Genomic DNA, 23,286 nt, shown 5'->3' with positions numbered 1-23,286 from the left:
GTATCACTGTAAGTACCACCGTAAGTACCACAATAAGTATCTAGAATTACCTCTGTAAGTACCAAGGACTTACCGGCCCGTAATGTAAAGTGTTACCAAAAAGATCTATATAAAATCCTTTTGAACGTCTGATGTTATGTTGGAAAGGTAACAAAAACACGTGCTGTAAGTTTAGAAAAAAAAACAAGGGTGAGCAAAATAAGCATTAGCTTCAGCCTACACCTTTTCGGTCGTTATGTTATGAAGAAGTAAACTTAACTGAATGAAAATGTTCCTGCTACTGTTGTTTGACACTTTGTAAATAGCAACCCTGCAGTTCCCAGAGTATCTCCTCTCTTCCTGTATCTGGTTTCTTTGTGATTTTCTGACGCCTGACTGAACAGGTTTTTGATGTGTGACACTAGGAACAGTATGTGCTGGTGCACCGAACCATCAAGGTCCTTTTGGAGAGGTTTCTGCAGGCGGCGGACGCACTGGAGCAGGAGGTGAGTCACACAGGTCGATCAACATCATGCATTTCCTTTGTTAAGTCCTTGTATAGATGTCCAATTATAAAACTACATAAGTCTTTCCAGAATTTCTTGGGATAAGAACGTGCCCAAAAAAAATGTTGTATTGTCTCTGGATGATCTCCACAAAAAGAGCAGTTCACATCAATGTCCGTTTTGAATTTAGTCATAAAAGAATTAGGACTTTACATTGAAATGGGAAAACGTTATTTTTTGTTTCTTCAGAAAGCAAAAGAATGAAGATATCTATTTTATTTTTAATTTACTTCTCCTTTTGTCCAAATTTTATATTCACAAATGTAAATACTCTAAGCAGAAACCCAACTTTGCACATTTTTTTAGTGATACTCTCTCATATATCAAGATCTTGGAAGGTTCTGATAACAAAAAGGCTCTAAAAACTATCAGTATTTGCTCAAAATATAATATATATTTGTAACTGAATAATTGTATTGTACAATTCTGTTACCCCCTTTGTTAAGCAGAATTTCAGACTGTTTTATACATATTCAGACCCATAGTCACATGTTGTATACTTGTTGTTATATACTTGAGATCAGAGGTCCTGATAAGCCACACTGCTCAACATTGTACCCAAAAAATAAAATAAACTGAGCGTTTAGGTGTCGGGTTCCATTCCCAGACCATGTGTGGAGTTTGCATGTTATTCTCTCCATGTCTGGATGGGTTTCCTCCAGGCGCTCTGGTCTCCCCCATCAACTGAAAACATGCACAATAGGTTCATCCTTCAGCCAGATTTGGACCATTCCGCCGTCGCCCCCTGCTCCTTACGAGTTGCCCCAGTGGCATCAGAGGACGGGTCAAAGGCACAGGACAAAATCCGTTGTTAAGGGGAGACACTACAGGCAAAACTATTTCTTTTTTTCAGTTTTCAGGTTTTGGGCCAAATTGGTCTCTGAATATAAAAGCTTTCACCCGGAAACAGAAAATATCCCTAATCTTCACAATAACATGTTTAAATATTGCGCTGATTCAAAGTTCCCCCATAGACTTATATGGGAGAATGCAATTTCAAGGGCCTTTTTCTCAAAACACATTTTTCTGTCATTGTGGCGACACTATGTCCACGTCAGTCGGACCTAAAGACTTCACATTTTCCAGCCTTGGACTGAACAAGATTTGGAAGTTTTTTTCAGAGGGATTTTTTATTATCTAATCCCTTAAGCCCAAATATTTTTTTTTTTTTTTTTTTCTTTTTTTTTTGAGGTACATGCTCCTTTATATGGTTGACGACACAGTGAGATGTACTCAGTAAACATATATGCAACCACTACAACAGTGTCAACTTACACTTCAATTATATTACAAGAAGCACAGTCTTGTTTAATGTCTTTTTTTTTTTTTTTTTTTAACCCACCAGCCCTGGAACAAAAAATAAACAAACAAAAAAGAAAATAATAATAATAATAATTATAATATTAGTAATAAACCCTCCCCAGCTCCTTAAGCCCAATTTATTGAGTTTTGAATGTCAAAAAATAAGGCGAAAATAAAATTTGTACACATTTTTCCACCAAAAAACAGATTTTTTTAAAACTAAACAAGAAATCCAAAATCCGCTCTGAGAAAGTCTTGGCAACTCATTCATCAATAAAATGAAACCATAAATTTGAATGTAGCTCTGTCCATTATTCAGATTTAGTCGGCGAAAAGATGGGAAATTTGGGGCATTTTTAGGCATAAAACACCTTGTTCTTATGTGAAAAGATACAATGACAGAAAACTTGCAATGTATTTTTTTCTCACATTTATGCCAGTGATCGACAGCAAAAGCTTCAAATTGATATCTGTAAATATATATTTTTTTCCCTATTCACCTGCAGCGTCTCACCTTGACTAACGGCAGCCATATATGAGATTGAAATAGGTCCTGATACAAATCCAGTCTTTGAGTCGCTTGTCGTTATGTCTTCTAATTGAGATAACAGTATAATCCAAAATGTTACGCAGTGTGCCTTTAAAATTACTCAAATGAATACAGACTTTTTTTGTTTTTACCTTAAACTGAGTCAGTATGATTTAACGGTATCACTTTAGATCAGTGGTTCTCAACCTTTTGGAGCCGCGACCCCCATTATAGCAGGTAAAGGGGTTCGTGACCCCCCCGCCCGGGTCACACCGTGAAAAATAGGAACATTAGCCGACATAATTCTTAAAAAACAAAGAAAAAAACAAATGGCTGAAATAAAATTCATCAAACTATGATCAAATAATGGCTCTCTGGTAAAAACACATGCTACAATAAAACATTTGATTACATGCTAATGAAAATATGTATTTTTTATCTAAATGATCTGGCGACCCCCCAAATTTGTCTTGCGACCCCCAGGTTGAGAACCACTGCTTTAGATGAAGGTGTTCTCATGAAGTATTAATAAGCATTAGTAATCATGTCAGGGTCAGGGTTAAGGGTTGGCTATGAATAAGCCTATTATTAATGGCCTATTAGTACGGTAACAGATGAAACATAACAAGCAGTGTGTTAATACTTTACAAGCATATTATTAATGCTTATAAATATCTTATTAATGCTTAACGAATATAAAGCGTTACCGACTTGACAAGTAAATAAAGTGGAATAAGTATTTATAGTGAAAAATCTTAGGTCAAGTACTGAAGATGAGATTTAGTATCCCATTTTAAAGGAGCTATATCATGCTATTTTAGCCATTCCAAAGTTAAGTATAGGCATGTATATGATATATTGTACCTCTACCATTATGGAGCACTCATTTTTGTGATAAATATAAGTGTTTTTTGGAGGTATTTTTCAAACCCGGAAGACACAACGCTTCGATTCAGTTAACTCCGCCCCCTCTCTCCGCGCATACAACTTTACCGTAATATAAATAAACAGCAATAAGTGAAGTTACTTCACGATGCAGTTATACGGAGTTGACATCTGCAACACAGCTTCATAAATGGCTAACACACAAGCTAATATGCTAACACACATGCTAATATGCTAACACACATGCTAATATGCTAACACACAAGCTAACCCGCGTTTGGATTGACTCACCCTCTGCTCCATCGCTGTTTACATTATGGGACTTGCGTTGGTTATAAAAGTTAAACCACTTTGATTCTGGTGAAGGTTCACCAAACATCCATCAGTGACAGTCACAGAAAAACAATATTTTGGTGAAAGTCGCCGAATCCCGGAGAAAAAACAACTTCAAGTGGCCTCTTCTTGAAAAAGGTTGAATAAACTCCCGTCCTCGTAGCCAAACGCGCTTCTTTTTCTCCGTGACATTATCGTTAGTTAAGAATAAAGAACAGGTGTGTCCAGTTATAACGAGCTCCATCTTCAGCTGCAGCACAAACATGACTGATCTGTTCAGACGCTCAGGGTTTGTGTTTGTTTTGGCCACAGCTGACCTGGAAGCACCTCGGGCACAGCCTTTTTATTTCTTTTTTTTTCCTTCACTTTTTTTTTCTCTTTGTTTCTTTCTTATGACAGAAATAATGAAAACGCTGTTTTACAAATTAAAATCAGGCTGTAAGACATTACATTACAGACGTCGAGCACTTCCGTTCCGCTGTGACGACACAACTGAACACTCAGTCGTTCACCAGGAGAGGGCGGAGCCTCAGAGAGCAGGATTCAGGAGGATTACTGAGAGCTGCGTGAATGAAGCCACAAACCACTCTGGGGGTGTTTTTGATAAGGAAATAGCATAACAACATGGCTTAAAGCTCCAAAAAGTCGATTTTGCAGGATATAGGACCTTTAAGTGTAGTGAGATGTTTTTTCTTGATATAAACGCATTATTCACTCTTCTGGATCTTTAGTTTGGCACAGATGAGTCGGTGCTGCTCCCCACGGTCCCGGGTGTGTTGGAGAGCCCGGGTCATGACTTGGATGGAGAGTGGAACGGGCTGGATGGACGACGACAGCACGAGCTGGAAACAAACCAGTCGGCACCGTCTGAAAATTCATGGACAATCGGGACAGAGAACCACCAGCAGTGGCTACACTCAGAAGACCTGCAGGTAGGTGTGTGACGATGGTAGAGGAGCGCAACTAACCTGCCAGCCTCACAACCTTTTCAGTAAAAACAATCAGCGATATGGTGAAGCATGACGATAAACATACCATTATTAACAGAATATGTATTATAAACCAAAAAGTAAAAGCAGAAAATACATTTTTTTCTGCTTAAATGTGGCTCTAAATACTGCTAAAGTGGTGATAGCCCACAGTTAGCTGCCTGTTAGCCTGTTAGCTTCTTCTTCGTGATCCCATTAGTGTGTATTGGTGGCGCCGACCCGGAATTGCAAGCCTGGTTTTCTGGCCGGAGACAATAGGGGGAGATGAAAGACCCCCCAATCGTCCTATTATCACTTGTATTACCCTAGAGGGACTAGGAAAAGGATTTATTAAGGTAAACATGTTACTTAGTGTTGCTTTAAACTCCTTAAAGGTTTTTTGTTGTTGTTTTTGGCAAAGTCTATGGGAGAAATGAATGGGAACAGGAGTGATTTTTAAGCTCAAATTGACAGACTTTAAAGGAACAGGCCACCGTTTTTACATACTGAGATATGTTCTTACCTGAGCTTAGACGAGTTGATGTGAACCTGTCTGGTCTTTACGCGTGCGCTCAGTCACGCAAAAACACCAAACATGTTGTTAGCATTTAGCCTCTCCTCCTCTCCTCTCTGGGGTGAAGCTAGAACTGGCCAAGCTCTTCCACGTTTTCCCTATTTAAATACGGTTATGTGAGTAGCTACATGATCCAAGGACAGTTACACAAAACTAAACATATCGATCTTCTACGCAGATTAAAAGGGGAACTACATTGTAAAGCGTAATAACACCTATTACTGAATTTACCGAAGTCATTAGTGACATTATGGAAGTCCAGTTGTTTTGTTTAGATTTGCGTAAGATTGAATTCTAACGCCACGGGATTGCACCGACATTTTTAAATTCCTACTTTCAGGTGACGTCCTTTTTCACCGAGGTCCCAAAGAGCACTTCCCCTCATGAACTGACCCCCCAGACTGACCCCGAACCGGAGGGGGAGACGGAGGAGAAGACGGGGGGCGGTGCCGGCGTCCCCCCGTCCCCCGGTGAAGCCGTCTGTCTCATGGTGGAGGATCCGTACTTCGACACCCTGACGGAGAAAGCATCTCCGAGCCCGTGGTCGGACTGCGGGACTCCCTCACTGAGCCTCAACGACCAGCCGCTGGAGGCTTTCACCTTCCACAACCCAGGTGAACAAGTCAGAGGTGAACAGGGCCGGACTGGGACTGAAAACCAGCCCTGGACTCTGGTCAGCCTGGCCCAAATTAGCGTAAATGCGTCACTTCCACAAATACATATGTTAACCTCTGACCCCCCGCCCAGAGCATTTTCTCCAGTTCGGCTTTACCCAAATCTAAAAGCTTCTTGACTGGAGAGCAACACTGTAACGCCTCATTGGAAAGCTAAAATCTAGAAAAGTGATGGGAACTTTTTGTCACGTTGTCGCTGCATTTTTGTCATGTTTTTGTTGCTTTTTCATTACTTTTTTGTTGCGTTTTTGTCTCTTGTTTTTCGTCATTTTTTCATTGCTTTGTCGTCACGTTTTCGTCACATTTTGTTGCGTTTTTGTCACTTTTTTGTTGCTTTTCCAGCACATTTTTGTTTTTGGATGCTTTTCTTTTCACCCCTTAACTCCCGCCTGAACCGAGCACATTTTCTCCAGTTTGGCTTTACCCCAATCCAAAAGCTTCTGGAAAAAAAGGTGTGAAAATAGCGACAAAACTGAGACAAAAAAAATGATGGAAATGTGACAAAAAAGTGAGAAAACATTGACGAAAAAGTGACGAAAAATTGATGAAAAAATGGCAAAAATGTCACAAAAATGTCACAAGAAATTGACGAAAAATTGCCAAAAAAAAGACAAAAATTTTACAAAAAAATGATGTAAAAATGACAAAAATGTGACAAAAAAAATACAAAAATGTGACAAAAATGTGATAAAAAATTGATGAAAAAATGACAAAAATGTGACAAAAAAATTACATAAATTTGACCAAAAAAGTTACAAAAATGAGACAAAAAAATGACGTAAAAATGACAAAAATGTGACAAAAAAATTACATAAATTTGACCAAAAAAGTTACAGAAATGAGTTACAAAAATGAGTTGAATACCCAACAAAAAAATATGGGGAAAAAATGTGATGACGTGAGGAAAAAGATCCTCTCGGTTCAGGCGGGAGTTAAGAGGTTAAGCTTTTAGATTTGGGTAAAGCTCGGTTTCGCCCGGTGGCCCTTCTGTGCTCTTCCAGAATGGACACATGGCCAGTCCGCCCCTGGAGGTGAAGCAAATCATCAGCCCATTTTGTGTCAAACAATTCACTCATTTGTTACAATCAGGTACATTAGACGTTCACTCCGACGACGAGATCCCTCCTCCACTGCCTGAAAGAACTCCTGAGTCTTTCGAAACACCCGAAAACACAGGTACAATCGACCACAAGGTTCAAATGAGACAGATTTTTTTTGTTTCTTGGAGCAACTTTTCAACCACAGCCTTTGTGTTTCAGAGTCTTGTGTGAAGTTAGCCGTCGTCATCCCTCCTAACGCTGCCGCCGCGGCCCTCAGGGAGCTGAGAGGTGAGCGTGATGTATATTTGTGTCACGTTTTGAAACAGAAAAGAGAAGTTTGATAAAAACGGTTTAAATGCGCTAAATCTGGACTGTTTTAGGCAGCTCTTCGTCACCAGTGCCTCCACTTCCAGAGAGGACCCCTGAATCCTTTGAGCTGGCGGCAGATCCAGGTAAACAATCCATACTTACGCTTGTAACTTCGCAAATTAAAACATTCATGTGATCATTGTTTTCGGTATAGATACAGACGGCATCTCTGGAATCGCCCATATATGGTCATGTTTGAAAACAGTTAAGGGGGAAAACAATTTTGAAGAAATCTAAACTTTCTCTAATTATTCAAAAACTACTTTAACAAATGCTGAATTATGAATATAGTTTCTACTAAGTAAAGATACAAAGACGTGGGGAGGAGCAAAGTGCTTCAACAGCCCATAAATACATGAATAACGGAGAATGCTAACATGATGCTACATGTTAGCATCGGGCTAATGCTAACGGTTAGCTAGCGCTTTCTACAACTGCCGTTTTTTCACTTCTACTGAACAATCTGCTGTGAGAAAATATCCAAATGGGCCTGATTTACACTTGACTTTATTTATGTGATAAATAAGTTCATATTCCACCAGAAAATGGCTAAAAAGAGGGAAAATTGAGTTTCCCAAATGATTCTATTTTCCCCCTTGGCGAGGCCACGCCCCCTTCTATGACGACAGGCCGTCTGTATCTATACATGCCTTTCCAATGACATCACGCACAGTTCCGGCCGCCATTTTGAATACCGAGGTAGAATTATGCAGTACTACAACATGTAACAACATCCCCTACTCAGGATGAAAATGAAACTGATTGACAGTGGCATTTTCATGTACTCGTAATCATTGCTCAAGAAGAAAACAGTTAAAACACAAACGCAGAGACACACGTTTATGTGATATAAAAATATAAACTGTCTGTCGAGTCTGTCGAGCTACAGCAGGATTTACTAAAGACCTGCTTCACTCCTCAGACTAAATTAACACATCAAAGAGGAATCAGAAAACCAGTTTGCCATGTTAACAGAGTCTCAGTCTGAGTCAGTGTTTAAGCTGCTCAAGACGTTAGCATGCTACCGGTTAGCATAGAGCTTTAACACGATAAACACATGTGTGGCTCACATCTATGAACACTGAGGAAATACTACAGTAACAGCTCAGCTCTTAGTCTAGTAACAAAAATCTGAAAAAGGGCTCCGTTAACACTTTTGTGGTTCCGGAATGGTAGGGCTTGGCGACCTTGTTTTTCTGTTAATATAAGATGTTGGGAACATATTTCATGAATATGCCAATCGCGTGTCGCCTTCGTTTGTTTTTTATTGAAGAAATAAGAAGAGAATGTTTAAACGGGCTGATAGTCAGTTCAATTATTATCAAAGTATCATCTAATGAAACTCACATATTTTGTTGATTTTCAAACCTGTAAGGCCGAAATTTCCTGAGAGTTGATAGTATCACATCAAACCACACACACTGTGCCAGTTTCATGAGAAAATCTAATTTTATATTGAAGATATTTAATTTTTTGTGACAACAGTACATGATGAAAATGAGCCCTTTTGGTTAACATTCACCCATTAAATTTCAAGTAATTTATTTATGCATTAACCGATGAAGAGGAAATGTTGTATACTGCATGAGGTTGATATAGTCTATATACAGTGTAAATTATTCAGAAAATCTGGCATAATTATGAAGATACAACAATTGAACTGAGTATCAGTTCAGTTACAGCGGCCATCTTGTTTCCACTATGAAAAAACTGACATAATTAGTTTATTTTTAAACCTATAAAGCAAAAATTTCCTGTGACGTCATATCATGTCAAACTACACATACAGTGTAAATTTCATGAGAAAATCTAATTTCATGTTGAAAATATTTCATTTTATGTGACAACAGTACATGGATGGAAATGAGCCATTTCAGTTAACATTCACTGATTAAATTTTAAGTGATTTATTTATGCATTAACCGATGAAGATGGAATGTTGCACACTTCATGAGGTTGATATAGTGTATATACTGTGTAAATTATTTCAGAAAATCTGGTATTGTTTTGAAGATACAACAATTGAACTGACTATCAGCCAGTTCAGTTAAGGCAGCCATCTTGTTTCCACTATGAAAAAACTGACATAATTTGTTTATTTTTAAACCTATGAATCTAAGATTTCCTGTGAATGGAGATAATGTCAAACTACACATACAGTGCAAATTTCATGAATAAATCTTGTTTAATATTGCAGATATTTCATTTTATCTGACAGATAGTGCATGACTTAAGGTGCGACTTTTAGGTAAACATTCTCTTCTTATTTCTTCAATAAAAAACAAACGAAGGCAATACGTGATTGGCATATTCATGAAATATGTTGCCAACATCTTATATTAACATAAAAACAAGGTTGCCAACCCCTAACATTCCAGAACCACAAAAGTGTGAGCAATGATTATGACGACATAAAAATGCCACAGTCAATCAGTTGTCTTTTATTTTCATCCTGTGCTGTATTATTCTACTTCGGTCGTCAAAATGGCCGCCACAACAGCAAAAGTTAATAATAGGCTTAAAACATTTTAATGTATTTGGATATTTCATTGTATTTTTGTTGCACGTTTAGTGTTGTTAAGGGATGCACCAATAGCCCTTTACATTCCTGATTGATCATTACTGTTTTTATGCTAACTAGCTCCAGCAGAGGAGAAGCCACAGCCCACAGCACCAGTAAACCTGGAGATATTGGGCATATCTTCAGAATGGTCGGGCAGCTCTGACGTGGGCGTACATCACTATGAAACAAAGCCTTGGACGAGGAGTAAGGTAAGAACTTTTCTCCATCTCCAGCCTCGAGATTGTCCTGTTTTGTGGTGTGGCTAATATCACGCTGTGTGTTTTGTTTACAGAGTCTCAGGGCGAAAATGACTTTTTCAGGTAAGACGTCAAGTACTGTGCAAGTGAGGAAACAGGAGTGGAAATACCTGCGCAAAGTCAACATTTATAAACCCTAACAAGCCCACGGGACTCCAGATGGAAATCAGATATTTGATCAATCTGGCACATTTTCAACTGCACTGATTGTTCATGAATTTACACAAATAAATGCAGTAAATAAAAAGCAAAAACATAACTCCAACTAGTGGTTAAAACCATTACATGTATTTATGCTACAAAGCAGATTTTAGACCCATTTTTAGAGGCCCTTGGGTTTGTTGTTGAATCGTCGCACATCACCAGAAGTTTAATAATTCTTCACAATTCTGACCAAACAGCTAACATTTTATTGTGAGACAGAGCTGGCATTAAGGTTATAAACATAAATAAAAATGTGGGGCATAATTTAAAGTGCATATGACACAATAGACAATTTCTTTTGCAAAAACATGATTATATTTAAAATGTTGCTAAAGATTGTGCCCAGCTTTCTTTAGTTTGGCCATTTTTGTGGTTTATAGTTTCACTTCCTTATTGGACACTGACAGGAAGTGACATAGATAAAGGACAACCATTTTAAACGACCATGTTGAGTCAATGTGAAATGACTTATATGACCTTTATCTATGTCACTTCCTGCCATCAGCTTAAACGTTCTACTAAAAATAACTTTTTCATTCCTTCATTAAAATCGCTGCTTCACTCTATTTGCACTTGTGATCATAACTGAGCATTTAACTATTAATAGAGAAGTGTAATATTGACATTTTTTTCTTCCTCAGAATCAAAGAAAACGTCAAAAACCGATTCCAAACCGACATCGCCTCGAAGACCGGAGCTGCCTCCTCCTCCTCCTCCTCCTCCTCCTCCTCCTCCTGGTAAACTGCTTTATTTTCTTTACAAACTATAAAAAAAAAGGAGCCTGCTCATTTGTGGCCCTGAGGACATGTTTTGGTGGCCCTCCGCCTTCTTGCTGAATCGGCACACATCACCAGAGATGGTTCTTTTTATTTCAAGTTTACACAATTCTAATCTCAACAACTACGACAGAGCTCATGCCCCTAGAGGCCACAAGCGCCACTGCAGCAGTGTTAATTTTAGTCAAAGTGATATTTTTGACGACTAAAATTGGACTAAAACTAAATTAAAAGTTTCTCATGAGACTAAAACTGTGACTAAAATGTCCAGATCGACTAAAATCAGACTAAATAAAAATGAAAAGGAGAGACTAAAATCATCCAAACTTCTATTGAGCGTCTGAAAGAGCCTCAGATCATGTAAATTCTCTGCCAAAGGATCAGCTCTGAGCTTTGTTCATGTGGAGCAGAAACATGAAGTCGAGGACCTTGATTAAATATGACTTTAATGAACATTATCAATGTAAAGTCGACTAAATTAGTCTTAAATTTAGTCGACTAAATTGACTTGCAATTTTTGTCGACTAAAACTAGACTAAAATTAAATTACATTTTAGTCAAAATACTAAAACTAAAATAAAATATGTTGTCAAAATTTACACTGCACTGCAGGTGTCGTCGCATGTTGCGTTTTTTTACTCATTAATTGTCCGTGAGAGTAAACACTACGCTGACAGAAAAGACAAAGGGAGAGAGGGATATTGTACATCCAGTTACACAATGGAGATTTTTTTTTTTCACTCAGACTTGGCTGTAAATTCTGCTAAAGTGGCGCTAACCCACAGTTAGCTTTGCCCGTTAGCCTGTTAGCTTCTTCTTCGTGATTCTATTAGTGTGTATTGCGCCTCTGACCCGGTGCAGGGAAAGTTGCAATTGTGGTTTTCTGGACAGAGACACCAGGGGGCGATGAAAGACCCTCCAATCATCCCATTAACACTTGTATTACGCAATGGCCGCCGGCTGCTCTGCTTTATGATGGGGCCGCCATTGCTGTAGTACCTCCATATCGCCACTAGGCCCCCATTGAAAAGCATTGGAGTTTAGACACCTTAAAAACAACTTTAACGCCTGGTTTCAATGTTTTCAACACTAGACACGCAAGGGCCGAGATTACAGTGAAGATCCCGCCCTTATGACCTTTTTAGGAACATGCTTCGTCAGAGCTGGGGGAGGCGGAGTCTGTAAATCCACCATGAATTCCCCCTCGACCGTGGTCATTATGGTAAACAGGGAGGAGTGAGCAGAAGACGTCCATTATTTTTTACAGTCTATGGTATTACCCCCAAAGGGACTACGTAAAACAAGTTACTTAGTTCTTCTTTAAGGTTTTAAGCACAGTTTAAACCTCTGCTAAATACACACAGTCAAAGTTTTCACAGCAACTCCTCTTACAAAACCATTTATATTGATTGAAACTTTTTTCCACCACAAGGAGAAAAATCAGGCGTGGGATTTTCTAGCTTGCTCTTGTTTCTAACCAGCCGGTGTTAATCTGTCCTACCAGGGCAGCCAGTGCACCCACTCCCAGCCGGCCCCCCGCCTCTCACCCAGGACAACAGTGAGTTCTTATCAGACACAGACACAGTGAGACCACAGTGCACATGCTTATCAACGGGTGTTTTTGTGTTTGTTTTTATGTGCGATGACCTCATGGGGCAGTTCACGGGAGACGCGGCTCTGGCCCCCCGCCCTCACAAACGGCTCCGCCCACGCACAGGGTCGGCTCTGGCCCCCCGCCCTCACAAACGGCTCCGCCCACGCACAGGGTCGGCTCTGGCCCCCCGCCCTCACAAACGGCTCCGCCCACGCACAGGGTCGGCTCTGGCCCCCCGCCCTCACAAACGGCTCCGCCCACGCACAGGGTCGGCTCTGGCCCCCCGCCCTCACAAACGGCTCAGCCCACGCACAGGGTCGGCACGTCCTCCGAGTGGGACGGGGCCACGCAGTCCAAGAGGTTCTCCGATGTGGTCATGAACCGGAGCAAGGTGAAGGAAGTCACACGGGGTCAAAGACGAGGAAAAAAAACACTTTCAGATGATTTTGTAACATTTGCTCAGTCCTGTGTTGTTGAAATGGGGGCTGGCAACTTTAGGGTTTGTCAGTTTACACATTTTTAAGCATGGTTGGATAAATGAAAGGGGATCATCAACCATCAACCCACGCTCTGCTGTGCAACATTTAAAGGAATAGGCCACCGTTTTTCCATACTGAGATATGTTCTTAGCCTTGACGAGTTCTTTAGGACCTGTCTGATCTTCAGTCACGTAAACACAGCGCAGACGGCGTTAGCATTTAGCCTCTCCCTCTCTCCTCTATAGCTCCAAAACAGGTCAAGATAGAAGCTACCAAGCTCTTCCACGTTTTCCCTATTTAAATATGGTTACGTGAAGTGTTCCACTACAAAGTATAATTACACACAATTAAACAATGTGGATTTTCTAAGCGGATAAAAGGGGGAACTTTTGTGTAATTATACTTTGTAGTGGAACACTTCACGTAACCATATTTAAATAGGGAAAACGTGGAAGAGCTTGGTAGCTTCTATCTTGACCTGTTTTGGAGCTATAGAGGAGAGAGGGAGAGGCTAAATGCTAACGCCGTCTGCGCTGTGTTTACGTGACTGAAGGCACGGGGGAAGATCAGACAGGTCCTAAAGAACTCGTCACAGCTAAGGTAAGAACATATCTCAGTATGTAAAAACGGTGGCCTGTTCCTTTAAGATGACCAAAATAAACTGCAGATCCAGGCGCACCAACGAATATGAGCTGCGTGAGGAAGTCCATTTTTATTTAGAAATACCATGATCGAGCTGGCGGTAGTTGTTCCACAGCTGTTTATTCTGGTAACATGACATTGCCAATAAACAAACATGGCATGTTTCGCTGAATAACATTTAATCCAAAACTTCTAGACCAGGCAAATGCAGCTCCCACCGCCGTGTGGGGTTGCGGGCCACATAATAGAGAACATCAAAGCCCCAACTTGACTGTAGCTTCATTAATAACAACGGCTTACACTTGTATTGCACTTTACAAGTCTGTGTCACAAGATCCTCAAAGTGCTACAGAGTCATTATTCATTCACTCCACACTCTGTGGTGGTAAAGCTCTTATTGAAGCCACCACATGGCTGTAATGTGTTGTTCATATCCTGAGCTCTTATTATGTCAGTGCCCTCTGCTGGACACGTGTGGAATTATTTCCTTTTTTTTAATGTAATGCCCCCTAGTGGCTAGAATGAGCATTCTGGTTATTATTTAAAAATTCATAACTCCGCACAGGAATGGGCGAGAGACTTACTTTTTTACTCTTATCATACTCTGGAATTTATGCTCTACATAATCTACTACATATTTATGCTCTGCAGGGGCTGGATTAAATCATCTTGTGGGCCGGATCAGTCGTTTGTTTGACACCCCTATTCGAGACAGAAATATTGGTTCCCACTTATATAATGAAAGTATCCCACTCCTCAATCACATGGCGGTTTCACATCCATATTACAAATAAAGACAAAATCCACAAATGTTGAATGAATCACTGTTACTGTAATATTAATCTGGCTGTATATTCCACTCCACTCCACAGGATTAAAGAACGTTGTCATCCATCTGATACACATCCATGTTATTAACATTATATTTGCGATGTTTGTCCCTGCAGAGCGTTCGAGTCAGAGGTTCATCCAGAGGTGAGGACTTTCAACACATGTTTGTTTTAACCACAAGGGCGTTATTAGATTGACCACATTCTGCAGGTGTGTCACTCTGCAGGTCCTAATATTAAAACTGAAAGTACGCGGCGATGCCAACTGTATATGTGTCAATGTTTTTAAAACGTTACAGCTAAAAAGATTTGCTATCAGAGTTTTTATCTTTTCTGGTTCAGAACAAAACAACAGTGGCCCTGAACGATACAAAATATATGTATTTAAAGCAGCAAAATAGCTGCAAAAATGAGACGTAAACGAGGATGAAAAACACAAAACACAAACAAGACAAAAAAGTGACAACACAAATCTTACAGCTCACATTTTTGTCATTTTTTTGTCAAATTTTGTCCAATTTTTGTCATGTTTTTGGTCAATTTTTTGTCACAATTTTGTCATTTTTTTGTCAAATTTTGTCATTTTTTTTGTCAAATTTTGTCATTTTTTTGTCATTTTTTTGTCATTTTTTTGTCAAATTTTGTCATTATTTTGTCACATTTTTGTCATGTTTTTGGTCAACTTTTTGTCACTTTTTTGTAATTTTTTTGTCATTATTTTGTCACATTTTTGTCATGTTTTTGGTCAATTTTTTGTCACAATTTTGTCATTTTTTTGTCAAATTTTGTCACATTTTCTTTTTTTTCTTTTTTTCGTCCATTTTTTTTCAATTTCTCTTGACATTTTTCTGACATTTTTGCCTCTTTTTCATTCATTTCTTGTCACTTTTTTGTCACATTTCCATCATTGTTTTCGTCTCAGTATTGTCGCTATTTTCACAGCTTTTTTCCAGAAGCTTTTGGATTGGGGTAAAGCCAAACTGGAGAAAATGTGCTCGGTTCAGGTGGGAGTTAAGGGGTTAAGTAGTGAAAAAACACTGAATAAAAAAATACAAATCTGGGGAAGGACTATATGATGGTTAACGCTAATATTTGTAAATGAAATGCTTTCGTGGTTTAGTTTTGTATTACAGACCTGGTGCCATGAAATGTATTTTTCTTTTTTGTTTTAGCCTGTACAAAATATATGTATTTAAAGCAGCGGTTTTCAGGTATCAGTGATATGCAGGTCGTATCGTAGCCTATTTAGTGTCAATTAAATGACATGTATTCTTTGCTCTGAAGATGTTACTCCAGGGATGACTGGAACAGCTCCTCAGCAAATACTTATTTCATTTATAGGCAAAGTAAGGCCAGGAGGCAAAACCAGTCCTCCGGCAAAGAGACAATTTTGAGAAATACACTGCCTGACCCAAAAAAAAAAGTCACCAAAAAGGTTACACGCTCCAACATCAGCTTTAGTATTTGCTGTTGAATTGCTTCATTAAGCTTCTTCTGCAACGTCAACATATTTATTTCCATCCAGTGTGACCTCTAGGGCCGGGATTCCCCTGAAAAAGAGATTCTTAAACTTCCCCTTCCATGGAAAAAAGACATCTCTGTGGGATTTTCTGGTTAACCTTTTAGCCCTACCTTCACTGAACACATTTTCTCCAGTTCGGGATTGTCCAAATCTAAAAGCTTCTTGGAAAAAAAAAAAAGAGGCAAAATAGCTGCAAAAATGAGATGTAGACGAGGATGAAAACACAAACAAGACAAAAACGTGACAACACAAATCTTACAAATGAGGCGTCACAGTGGCCTTTAGGCCGAGAAGAACCTGGTTATTCAGGATGTTGATCTCATTCTTTGTGTCGCTGAAATAGATCTGATCAACTGCCAGATCAGAAAAGTTGGTTAAATCAGGTTTTACACAACTATAGTTACATCTGTTTAACCTCTTAACTCCCGCCTGAACCGAGAGGATCTTTTTCCTCACGTCATCACATTTTTTTTCCATCATTTTTTTGTTGGGGATTCAACTCATTTTGTAACTTTTTTGGTCAAATTTATGTAATTTTTTTGTCACATTTCTGTCATTTTTTCATCAATTTTTTATCACATTTTTGTTTGTTTTTTTTTCACATTTTTGTCATTTTTACGTCATTTTTTGGTCAAATTTTTGTCTTTTTTTCGTCAGTTTTTCGTCAGTTTCTTGTGACATTTTTGTGACATTTTTTCATCTATTTTTTCATTTTTTTTGTCATTTTCTGTCACTTTTGTCACATTTTTGTCTTTTTTTGTTTTGTTTTGTTTTTTTCATTTTTTTGGGGTTATTTTTTGTCATTTTTTTGTCATTTTTTTGTCATTTTTTTTGCCTTTTTTGGTCAAATTTTTGTCACAATTTTGTCATTTTTTGTCACATTTTGTCATTGTTTTGTCATTTTTTTGTCAAATTTTTGTCACAATTTTGTATTTTTTTGTCCCATTTTTGTAATTTTTTTGTCAAATTTTTGTCACATTTTGTCATTTTTTCGTCCATTTTTTTTCAATTTCTTTTGACATTTTTCTGACATTTCTGCCTCTTTTTCATCCATTTTTCGTCACTTTTTTGTCACATTTCCATCATTGTTTTCGTCTCAGTTTTGTTGCTATTTTCACACCTTCAGCTTTTGGATTGGGGTAAAGCCAAACTGGAGAAAATGTGCTCGGTTCAGGTGGGAGTTAAGGGGTTAAGTAGTGAAAAAACACTGAAAAAAAAAATACAAATCTGGGGAAGGACTACATGATGGTTAACACAATTTTTGTAAATGAAATGCTTTCATGGTTTAGTTTTGTATAACAGACCTGGTGCCATGAAATGTATTTTTGTTTTTTGTTTTAGCCTTTACAAAGTGTGAACGCCAGTGCCACATGCAGCACATTTAACGCCGTACCCTTTGGCACCACTAGATGGCACAGTTGCGTTATGAAATGCCCATATAAAGTATTATGTTGTTGTTGTTTATGATTTCTTAAAGCGATTGTGTCTCATTGGGCTGTGGTTGATGCTTGTTTCCTGTAGAGTCCCTGACTGTCTCTCAGCCACAGACTCCTCTTCCTCCTCTTCCTCCTCCTGAGGCCTTTGGGACCACTGCTCAGGGAAACGGTGAGCTACAAACCATTAATAAATCTCTCAAAGCACAAATATCACAATGTCCAGCACTTATGCCATTATTATGAAACGTTCAAATTCTGAATGACAAAGAGAAGCATTATTTTTCTAACTTGTGGTTCCCATTTATCCCATAACTTTCAGCTGAAGGAAACAACTACAACCTGAATGTAACCAGTGAAGCACCGGACAAGGGCCTGTCCCGGTCAAAGGTATGTACATGCAAAAAGATATAACAACTTCTTATGTTTGATATAGTTTATATAATTCTAGTAGAGCTTGTTTTAAATGTGGCGTAGTTATTGTAGTTATACCAGCTTTAGCGATATTAACCCCTTAACTCCCACCTGAACCGAGCACATTTTCTCCAATTTGGCTTTACCCCAATCCAAAAGCTTCTGGAAAAAAGGTGTGAAAATAGCGACAGAACTGAGACGAAAACAATGATGGAAATGTGACAAAAAAGTGAGAAAACTTTGATGAAAAAATGACAAAAATGTCACAAAAAATGTAAAAAAAATGCCCAAATTTTTTTAAAAAATGTAAAAAAAAAAATATAAAAAGTGACGAAAAATGACAAAAAATGTCACAAAAATGTCACAAAAAATGTAAAAAAAATTGACCAAAAAATGTAAAAGAAATTATAAAAAATGATGAAAAAGTGCCAAAAATGTCACAAAAAATTGACAAAAAATGTCACACAAAAATGACAAAAATGTGACAAAAAAAGTGAGAAAACATTGACGAAAAATTGACAAAAAATGTGACAAAAATGTGACAAAAAATGTAAAAGAAAAAATGTAAAAAAAAAGGTCTAAAAAATGATGAAAAAGTGCCAAAAATGTCACAAAAATGTCACAAAAAATGTTTAAAAAAATTGACAAAAAAATTACAAAAAAGTCACAAAACATGTTTAAAAAATTGACCAAAAAATGTACAAAAAAAAATGTAAAAGAAATTATAAAAAATGATGAAAAAGTGCCAAAAATGTCACAAAAAATTGACAAAAATGTGACAAAAAGTGAAAAAAATAATAATTACAAAACAGTCACAAAAATAAGTTGTAAACCCAAAAAAAACGATGGAATAAAAATCTGATGACGTGAGGAGAAAGATCCATTTAGATGAGTTTTGTAGATCTTATCTTTCAAATGAGGCGTCACACTGGCCCACAGGATTCGGGTAAAGCTGAACTGGAGAAAATGTTCTCTGTTCAGGCGGGAGTTAAGAGGTTAATCTTTTAACTTCTGCCTTAACAGAGCGCATTTCCTCCAGTTCAGCTTTACTCAAATCTAAAAGCTTCTGGAAAAAAGCTGTGAAAATAGCAACAAAACTGAGACGAAAAAAATGATGAAGATGTGACAAAAAAGTGAGAAAACTTTGACGAAAAAATGACCAAAAATGTCACAAAAATGTCACAAAAAATGTAAAAGAAATTGACCAAAAAATGTAAAAAAAAAAATGTAAAAAAGTTTTATAAAAAATGATGAAAAAGTGCCAAAAATGTCACAAAAAATGTTTAAAAAATTGCCCAAAAAATGTAAAAAACATTATAAAAAATGACCAAAAAATGACAAAAAATGTCACAAAAATTTAAAAAAATTTGACCAAAAAATGTTTAAAAAAAAATGTAAAAGAAATTATAAAAAATGATGAAAAAGTGCCAAAAATGTCACAAAAAATTGACAAAAAGTGAAAAAAAAATTATTATTACAAAACAGTTACAAATCTGAGTTGAAAACCCAAAAAAGACGATGGGAAAAAAATCTGATGACGTGAGGAAAAAGATCCATTTAGATGAGTTATGTAGGTCTTAGCTTTCAAATGAGGCGTTACACTGGCCTACAGGTTTGGGTAAAGCTGAACTGGAGAAAATGCTCTCGGTTCAGGCGGGAGTTACGAGGTTAACCTTTTAACTTCTGCCTTAACAGAGCGCATTTCCTCCAGCTCAGCTTTACCCGAATCTAAAAGCTCCTCGACTGGAGCTCACAGATCATAGGTCAGACTGTAACGCCTCATTTGAAAGCTAAGACCTACAAAACTGATTTTTCACTTTTTGCTGCTTTTTTTTGCTGTGCTTTCTTCCTCCTTAAGGTCTTGCTTTTGTAGCTATTGTGACGCTTTTTTCAGGAGGCTTTTAGATTTGGGTAAATCCGAACCGGGGAGAATGTGCTCTGTTCAGGCGGGGGTTAAGAGGTTAGAGGTAAAATAGTAACTGCCATGTATAGACTCATTAATTTAAGTTAACATTCATTATTTTGTGCAACTTTCCTCTAGAGTTTGAAGTTCTTTCGAAGCAAAAACAAACGTGAGTATCTCAATCACGATCCTGAAATCCGAGCGAGATACAAAATGAAAACCGTGAGAACATCGTTGTATAAAAGTATAAAATGTTGTTTTTCTTCCTCAGCAAAAGCGGAGCCTCCTCGTTCTCAACCTTCCACTCCTCCCTCGTACGAATCGCTGTCTTCCATCTTCAAATTTGGTAAAAAAAAAAAAAGTTTTGGATTAATTCAGGGGTTCCCAGAGCGGGGCCTTTCTAGTTTGGAGAAATGTGAAGTTGTTGAAAAATAGTCCAAAGCATTAATGCCTTTACAAAGAGTTCTTGGGACTCTGAAAGCCCTTTTCCACCAGGCTGGTGCCGGTGCTGGTTCTGGGCCAGTTCCAGTTTCTGAACCGGTTCTTTCGTTTTTCCACTGAAAAAACGCTGGCTCTTGGTTCCAAAATCTGGTGCCGGTCGGGAACCAATTAAAAGCTGGACCAAGAAACGAGCACCATTAGGGCTTTTCCACCAAGGTGCTGGTTCTGGGCTGGTTCTGGTGCCGGGTTGGTTCCAGACTGACTTGGTTTCCCACCAAAATGAGAGCTGTGCCTATTGTCATAGCAACGCTTTGGGAAGTCAACATCAAAAATGGTTAGTAACATCTCACTACAGCCACTTCTGGTTATAAAATACAGAAAAATAAGTTTATGTTTCAGTCACAGCAGCCGTTAACATTTTGATTTCTTCTTTCTAACTCTTGTTTTAGCTGAAGAGCATAAAGCAAAACAACAGTTTCCTCCACAGAGACTGTTTCGGCTTCTCCAGGAAGTTCTAAGCACAAACTAACTAACATTGATTGTTAGTTGGAGGAGAGAGCCACGCCCCCAGCCGCTGACATCACCGGTGCTCATTTCTTGGTCCAGCTTTTAATTGGTTCCCAACCGGCACCAGATTTTGGAACAAAGAGCCAGCGTTTTTTTCAGTGGAAAACGAAAGAACCGGTTCTGAAACTGGAACTGGCCCAGAACCAGCACCGGCACCAGCCTGGTGGAAAAGGACTAAGTGATGTCAGCGGCTGGGGGCGTGGCTCTCTCCTCCAACAAACAATCAATGTTAGTTAGTTTGTGCTTAGAACTTCCTGGAGAAACAGTCTCTGTGGAGGAAACTGCTCTTCAGCTAAAACAAGAGTTAGAAAGAAGAAATCAAAATGTTAACGGCTGCTGTGACTGAAACATTAACTTATTTTTCTGTATTTTATAACCAGAAGTGGCTGTAGTGAGATGTTACTATCCATGTTTGATGTTGACTTCCCAAAGCGTTGCTATGACATTAGGCACAGCTCTCATTTAGGTGGGAAACCAAGTCAGTCTGGAACCAACCCGGCACCAGAACCAGCTCTGAACCAACACCTTGGTGGAAAAGCCCTATGAGTGAAGTTCATCTCACATTCTTTCTACTGTAATTAATGCCGGATCTTTCACCTTTCTAGGATTTGGGACTCGATTCGCAAAACCAAAAGGTCCCAGGACTTATCCAGAGACTTGGGTTTGATCCGTCCAATGAAGATCCGCTTGAGCTGGAGACGTTTCTCGACTTCTATACGAGTGAAATGCTGGAAATGACTTGAGGACGCTGCTCACAACGGGAGATACGTCTCGTTGCCGACTTGTCATTGAATTTGTAAAAAAAAAAAAAAAAAAAAAAGGTGAGGGAACAATGGGGCTTCATGATATTGGGAGGGAAAAGCAATGTTCATATTGATGCTACTTAAAGCAGAACTAAGCAACTTGTTTACCTTTAAAAAAAAAAATCCTTTCCGTCGTCCCTCTGGGGGTAATACAAGTGTATATGTATAAGTCCGACTCTGCACCGGGTCGGAGGCCCCAATACACACTAATGGAATCACAAAGAAGAAGGGTTAGTGCTAGATCGTCTGCTCCGGAGGGACATTCTGCTGTGAAAAGGTGAGATATCATGACACAAATTAAGGTTAGGGCCAGGGAAATGGTTAACCTCTTAACTCCCGCCTGAACCGAGGGGATCTTTTTCCTCACGTCATCAGATTTTTTTCCCAAAATTTTTTGTTGGGTATTCAACTCATTGTCATTTTTTTGTCACATTTTTGTCATTTTTTCGTCCATTTTTTGTCACATTTTTGTCATTTTTTCGTCAATTTTGAATACATTTTTAAATTAAATTTGTGTCTTTTTTTGTCCATTTTTATTTCTTTTTTTGTCAAATTTCTGTCAAATTTTTGTAATTTTTTTGTCATTTTTTCGTCAATTTTTTATAATTTTTTTTTCTTTTTCTGTCAAATTTCTGTCCAATTTTTGTCAAATTTTTGTCATTTTTTTCGTCCATTTTTGCATTATTTTTTCGTCATTTTTTAAATTAAATTTTAGTCTTTTTTTTGTCAATTTTTATTTCTTTTTTTGTCAAATTTTTGTTAATTTTTTGTAATTTTTTGGTCACATTTTTGTCACATTTTTCGTCCATTTTTTAATTAATTTTTTGTCTTTTTTTGTCAATTTTTTGTCAAATTGTTGTAATTTTTTTGTCAATTTTTTGTCAATTTCCTGTGGCATTTTTTGTGACATTTTTGCCACTTTTTCATAAATTTTTCGTCAACGTTTTCTCACTTTTTCCCCACATTTCCATCATTGTTTTCGTCTCAGTTTTGTTGCTATTTTCACACCTTTTTCCCAGAAGCTTTTGGATTGGGGGTAAAGCCAAACTGGAGAAACTGTGCTCGGTTCAGGTGGGAGTTAAGGAGTTAACTTTAAGGATTATGGTTAGGATTAGGATTATTTGTATTTTTTAGACAAACCAACTCATAGATCTATACAAAATTACAGCAGACCGTCCCTCCGGAGCAGACGATCTAGCGCTAACCAAGAAGAAGCTAACAGGCTAACGGGCAAAGCTAACTGCGGGCTAGCGCCACTGGAACAGTATTTACAGCCGAGTTTGCCTTTTCTGTCAGCGGAGTATTTACTCTCACGGACGATTAATGAGTAAACGAGTCACGTAGTTCTGCTTTAAGCTTCTTCAGGTGCCACTCAGGGTAAGATTATTTATTTAAGTTTCAGCCGTGCATACGAGTCAGGTGCTTTTTCTGGTTTAGACACAATTTTGTAAACTTTAGGTCTATTTTTATGCTCAGTTCGGTCCCGATTCTGTCTCGATCTAGGCCTGGTGGAACTTGAAGTGAAAAGTTTGAGAGGTGTTTGCTTTACATTATGTGCATTCTAAACAGAATCCCAATTTTTTTCAAACTGAGTGTCAAAACAAGTAAGAACAAATGTCATAATAAATCAATATTGACG

At 38.2% G+C, this 23,286-nt stretch overlaps 1 protein-coding gene across 1 annotated transcript in view; it reads left to right on the top strand.

Moving 5' to 3' along the window:
- ptpn22 (protein tyrosine phosphatase non-receptor type 22) overlaps window positions 1-21,585 on the top strand; it is a 60,393-nt gene extending 38,808 nt beyond the window's left edge. The window contains exons 11-26 of the mRNA XM_079558274.1: window positions 405-485; window positions 5,561-5,750; window positions 6,900-6,986; window positions 7,070-7,138; window positions 7,231-7,302; window positions 9,861-9,991; window positions 10,075-10,102; window positions 10,885-10,980; window positions 12,524-12,577; window positions 12,679-13,004; window positions 14,682-14,709; window positions 17,608-17,691; window positions 17,836-17,909; window positions 19,975-20,005; window positions 20,108-20,182; window positions 21,450-21,585. Of these exons, the coding sequence (XP_079414400.1) occupies window positions 405-485; window positions 5,561-5,750; window positions 6,900-6,986; window positions 7,070-7,138; window positions 7,231-7,302; window positions 9,861-9,991; window positions 10,075-10,102; window positions 10,885-10,980; window positions 12,524-12,577; window positions 12,679-13,004; window positions 14,682-14,709; window positions 17,608-17,691; window positions 17,836-17,909; window positions 19,975-20,005; window positions 20,108-20,182; window positions 21,450-21,511 (1,488 nt within the window). The 3' untranslated portion in view covers window positions 21,512-21,585. The remainder of the gene's footprint in view (window positions 1-404; window positions 486-5,560; window positions 5,751-6,899; window positions 6,987-7,069; window positions 7,139-7,230; window positions 7,303-9,860; window positions 9,992-10,074; window positions 10,103-10,884; window positions 10,981-12,523; window positions 12,578-12,678; window positions 13,005-14,681; window positions 14,710-17,607; window positions 17,692-17,835; window positions 17,910-19,974; window positions 20,006-20,107; window positions 20,183-21,449) is intronic.
- The last annotated feature ends 1,701 nt before the right edge of the window (window positions 21,586-23,286 follow it).

The sequence above is a fragment of the Gobius niger genome, assembly GCF_951799975.1.
Source record: "Gobius niger genome assembly, chromosome: 6".
In the NCBI taxonomy this organism is placed as follows: Eukaryota; Metazoa; Chordata; class Actinopteri; order Gobiiformes; family Gobiidae; genus Gobius; species Gobius niger.
This window is presented reverse-complemented; position numbering and strand designations above follow the sequence as displayed.